General features: G+C 34.8%; 1 protein-coding gene across 2 annotated transcripts in view; it reads right to left on the minus strand.

The window, feature by feature from the left end:
• Nucleotides 1-1,572: 1,572 nt before the first annotated feature.
• The window catches only part of GINM1 (glycoprotein integral membrane 1), an 18,224-nt gene continuing 16,320 nt past the window's right edge, over nucleotides 1,573-3,476 (minus strand). For both annotated transcript variants that reach the window (XM_011356103.2, XM_011356102.2), the window contains exon 8: nucleotides 1,573-2,575. In XM_011356103.2, coding sequence (XP_011354405.1) covers nucleotides 2,464-2,575 — 112 coding nt within the window. In that variant the 3' untranslated portion in view covers nucleotides 1,573-2,463. The remainder of the gene's footprint in view (nucleotides 2,576-3,476) is intronic.

The following is a 3,476-nucleotide window of genomic DNA, read 5'->3' on the forward strand; positions in this document are numbered from 1 at the left end:
GGGTGGGGGGGAGAAAAGCCACCTAACTTATCAGTTTGTTTTTCTTAAAAATGTAGAAAATATGTAATTTTCTAGCTAACAGTTTCATTTAATCAAAATATATATTTTTTAAATTTAAAACCTAGGGATGCATCCTTGATGGCAATGAGAAGGCGTATTGAAGGTTTGACCCCAGAAGAAATCCGAAATCTTTCGAGAGAAGAAATGCACATGCCTACAACTATGGAGGATTTTGAAATGGCTTTAAAAAAGGTTTCTAAGTCAGTATCTGCTGCAGACATTGAAAGATATGAGAAATGGATATTTGAGTTTGGATCATGCTAAATTCTCACATGTAAACTGTGAGAAACCTGCCTTAAGTGTTTGAATAATAAATGTAGTATTTCACTGCACCGAGTGCTATATTTTTTTAAACTTTAATTATGGTAAGATTTAAAAAAAAAAAACCCTTATGATTCTGAATAAAGGCAATTTTTGAAAGCTGCAAGCAATTTGTTTTACCTGATTTCTCTTTCCCTGACCACAAATGCTGCAACACAGATGCTGTTAACGTAGGTTTGGAAACTGTCTTTATATGTACTTCTAAGTACGGCCTCTTCCACCGTCGGCGGTTGCTCTTCCTTCTAGGGACTAAGAGTGGCTCCTCGGATACTGGTGGAAAACTGAAAATTCCTGAACATTTTTATACAAGTAGCCAACAGAAACATGAACCACACTTAGTTGCCTGCCTGCCTGTCTGCCTTGTGTTATTGTAGCTTCCCTCCATTTTCTGAGAGATCTTTAAAGACCCTTCATTTTACTTTGCATTTAAAATAAAAATATATCTATATCTGTATATATCTATTTATGACATTGCCTGATTTCATTCTGCCCACATAAGAGGCTGCACTATAGGCAACTAGATACTTCTAAGCCTGTGCTGCTTACTGCACTATAATGAAACTCACTAACCCATTCACTCAAGGATACTAACAATTAATACAGTTGATGGTGTAAAAGTTAATAAATGAAATACAAGTTAACAGTATAAAATTTTAGGTAAGATTTCCATTTTTGATTGCTTATAAAAAAAAAATAACTTATTGTATCATCCCAACCATAGAAAATAGAGCCTCCAGGAGACCGAGTGCCTTGCCATGGTCCCAAGTCTCACTGGTAAGGACAAAAGGCAGGATAGGAATCTGCTGACTGCAAAGTCTATACACTCCAATTGACCATGCAGCCTCCTACACTGTTCTCACTAGAATCTACAAGCTTATGCTTAATGGATGAAATAAGACCCTGGAATCATTTGTACTTAGAACTGGTGGTTTCTAGCAATTTAGAGTGAGGAAGTACATAACGTGTTACTAGCTGGGTGATTTTAGGATCAAACTGTAAATCGTATGCTAAAATTTATAATATGGAGACAGTACATTTCACAGGGCTGTTACTCCTTATTAAAAACAGCTGGGCAAAATGAGACATTACTCCTTCACTCTACTACCTTCTATCCTTCCCCCATACGTACGTATCTATTTAGCCTAAAAATAAAGTGGTTTTAAAAACCAGTCATTACTTTCTTGGACAATGTTTAAGATGATGGCTTACAATCAAAAGTTTTATTAATAGAATAGAAAGTATCACATGGAGTAAAGATAAGTATTGCATGTACTAGATCACACCATAAAATACATGTCAATATGGGCAATGGTTAAAAAAAGGCCAAACACTGTTGTAGGGTAAACAGCACTAAACTTGGAACCGTAAGAAACGGTACATTCTAACCTCATGATATCGATGGCCTCATTAACTGACTTGAGCCTTGGTTTCAGCCAGGGTACGAAAGGAACTATTATATAGACGTCATTATCACCTTGGAACAGTTTTTATACCAAAGACTGTAATTTTTCCTCAAAAAAAGTTTATTTTAGAGTGAGAACATGTCACTACTATCTTGAAATCCTGGTGCGTTCAAGGTATGTGGTCTTGGTACAGGACATAATCAAATCATGATACACTTCAGTGATTCATACTGAGTCACATAAAGGCACATTTGACTGAATAAAAAAATAAGTGTTAAGTTCTTGAGCTTTTAAATTAGAATTTCATAAAGTGCTCTTCACAAAGTCATATATATTACAGTAATTTAGTGGATATAATTTCCTTAACAAAGGCACCTTGAAAAGTATTGGCACATGGCATTTTGTCTTGCCTTTTTTTTTCTTTTTGGTAATTTCAAAGTTTCTTCACATGTCTTCTCTTCCACTGTTTAAATTTTCCTTAACAAGTCATCATCTGAATAACAAGCCCTCTTAAGGTGAACTTTAACCAGTCATTTTAAAGGCCAAGTTTTAGGTAGCTTTAGGAGTTGAGTAATTTCTCTAGTGTAAACTGATTCTTAATGATTTAAAGAAACTTACATTCAAGTGGCAAATTTAGAGCCAATACACTAATTCAGAGTCCATGATTTGAGCTGGTGTTTCAAATACATGTTTTATCTTTAAGGCTTTCTGCTGTTTTCTTGGGACCATCTGGATAGAAGTTGATAGCTGTCACAGGTATAACATTAACTTTATCCAACTGAAGAATTCCTCTGAAATACAAAAATTAAAATCAAACATTTCCTCTGTCTATACTTTGGTAGGAAGATAGGGCTACTTCAAAGTTATAATTAAATTACACCTGGGATTAAGTGTGTGCGCTTCATTTTCTCTAGTTTATAATGGCTGTACAAACTCTCTTAGTCCAAAGTTCACTTTAAGCAAACTTAATTGAGGGAATATAAAGGTCCAATACTTGGTACTCTAGGAAAGGAAGGGATAAGGTAAGTATAGATCTCCAAGACAGAGTTAGAGATTTGCCAAACAGGGCAAAAAGACTAGGCCCAGCAAGTTTCTAACCAGTACTCACGAATGGAATGCAAATTTAGACCTTTAGACTACATTTCTCCTTTTGTGACTAAAGTCTCTGACAGAGAGCTTTGCATTGGATCCAAGACCCTGTGTTGCCAATTCAATGTCATCCGAAACCATCAAGCTGTTTATAAAACAGAAAAGCTGACTGTAAAGTTCACAAGGGAGAAATTACAAGAATTGTTCTAACGGTATTAAAAAAAAAAAAAAAAAAAATGAGGAGAAGAGATAGTTGCCCAAACCAGCTACCAACGATTTTATTAAAACACTGCAATAATTAAAACAGTGCTACTGGCATAGGAACAAACAGATTAGTGGAAGAAGAGAGTGGAGAAGCAAGACAAATAAGTTTTAAGAATATGCTTACGTGATTTTTAAGATAGGAAAGGTCTACTTAAGAAAATTAAAAATCCAAGGAGCCGTAAAAGAAAAATATGAATTGCTTTGACCACAAATTTAAAACTTTGTGTATCATATGGGATACTAGAAACAAAAGACAAACTGTAGTCTTGAATAACTATATCTCTGCAATACATATTATGGATGTATAACAGACAAAGGTGCTACCACGTATTAATGATT

The sequence above is a fragment of the Pteropus vampyrus genome, unplaced genomic scaffold (genome assembly GCF_000151845.1).
Source record: "Pteropus vampyrus isolate Shadow unplaced genomic scaffold, Pvam_2.0 Scaffold24, whole genome shotgun sequence".
NCBI classification, from domain to species: domain Eukaryota; kingdom Metazoa; phylum Chordata; class Mammalia; order Chiroptera; family Pteropodidae; genus Pteropus; species Pteropus vampyrus.